Source organism: Echinops telfairi, unplaced genomic scaffold (assembly GCF_000313985.2).
Source record: "Echinops telfairi isolate 266 unplaced genomic scaffold, ASM31398v2 ScPeMD7_7400;HRSCAF=8409, whole genome shotgun sequence".
Taxonomy (NCBI): Eukaryota; Metazoa; Chordata; class Mammalia; order Afrosoricida; family Tenrecidae; genus Echinops; species Echinops telfairi.
The window spans coordinates 37,340,083-37,341,287 of NW_022111300.1; the positions used below are offsets into that span (position 1 = coordinate 37,340,083).

Below are 1,205 nucleotides of genomic sequence, written 5' to 3' on the forward strand. Positions count from 1 at the left end.
TGTGTTTGGTGCTCTGTGTTTCCTTCCGTTATGTTCTCTGGTATTTCCTTGGCTGTTCTACTTACTCTGTTTCACGATTTTCTAATTGGGTTACAAATTCCAAGATAACTGAAATGGGGGAATGATTGATGCTTCAGTCTGGGAAACGGAGACTCCGTGCTGGCTTTCCCGTTGGTCTCTCACTGCACTAGGAAGCTCTTTAAGGCACTGGGCAACCCTGTGAGGAAGCCTGGTTGTACACAGAAAACCCTTGGACACAGAAAAAAAGGGGGTAACCCATGGTCTTTAAACTGTCTGTAGTTTTCTTGTTATTTTTTTTTAATTGTGAACAAGGTGGCAGTTTCCATTTTTTAAATCATCAGTTTTATATCCAACATAGAGGTTCTGAATTTTCAAAAATGAGTCAAAGAAATGTTTGATAAACATGATCGTGTTCACTTGTTGGTGTGATCATCGTGCTGCTCGTTTATTTCCCAGGTTATAGAATACCTGTATGCTAAGAAGATGGCCTTCCGGCACCCTGAGCCCGAGGACAAGGCCAAGTTTGTCCGAGAAAGGCTGTGGCGGACGACGTACGAGTCCCTGCTTCCCGACGTGTACGAGTGGCCCGAGTCAGCCGCCAAGCCGCCCCAGCTGGCAGACTAGGTGCACACACGTGGCCGCTGCTTCACCTGCAGGAGATGCCCCCCTTTTTAGACAAAAACAGAAGAAATGATGTTATCAAATGTATGTCTCCCCCCCCACCCCTCTGATTTCTTCACCGTGCTTGTCTTCTTGGGGCCCATGAACCTCCACGTCTTTTGGGGGTTGATGTGCTGACTGTTGCTCCCGCCCCCAGCACCCTGCCGTCCCATAACCGGAGACTTTGATGCCACCTTAGAGCGACTGGAAGACGCGTCTGGGAATGCCCTTGCTGGAGTTCCTGCTGGCACTCTGCAGAGCAGTTTGCTGTGTTCCGTGCTAGGCCAGCACCCTCCTCACAAGGTCTTCTCGGATTTCTAAAACAGATGCATTTCTGTAGAGGAGAGTACAAAAAATGTTGGGAAGCAGCCCAGTAGGCCTGACTCCCAAGGAAGCGTTATTGTCAGTGTCTGAATATATGCTTTCATTTCTGCTTTGTTTTCCCCTCCTGCTCCCAAGTTCCTTTACCCTAGACAGATGTAGGGAAATATGGAAAAAGCTGTACCCCACTATTTTGCAAATCT

At 48.0% G+C, this 1,205-nt stretch overlaps 1 protein-coding gene across 1 annotated transcript in view; it reads left to right on the forward strand.

Moving 5' to 3' along the window:
- ME2 (malic enzyme 2) overlaps positions 1 to 1,199 on the forward strand; it is a 49,397-nt gene extending 48,198 nt beyond the window's left edge. The window contains exon 14 of the mRNA XM_045296050.1: positions 478 to 1,199. Within this exon, the coding sequence (XP_045151985.1) occupies positions 478 to 645 (168 nt within the window). The 3' untranslated portion in view covers positions 646 to 1,199. The remainder of the gene's footprint in view (positions 1 to 477) is intronic.
- Positions 1,200 to 1,205: the final 6 nt, after the last annotated feature.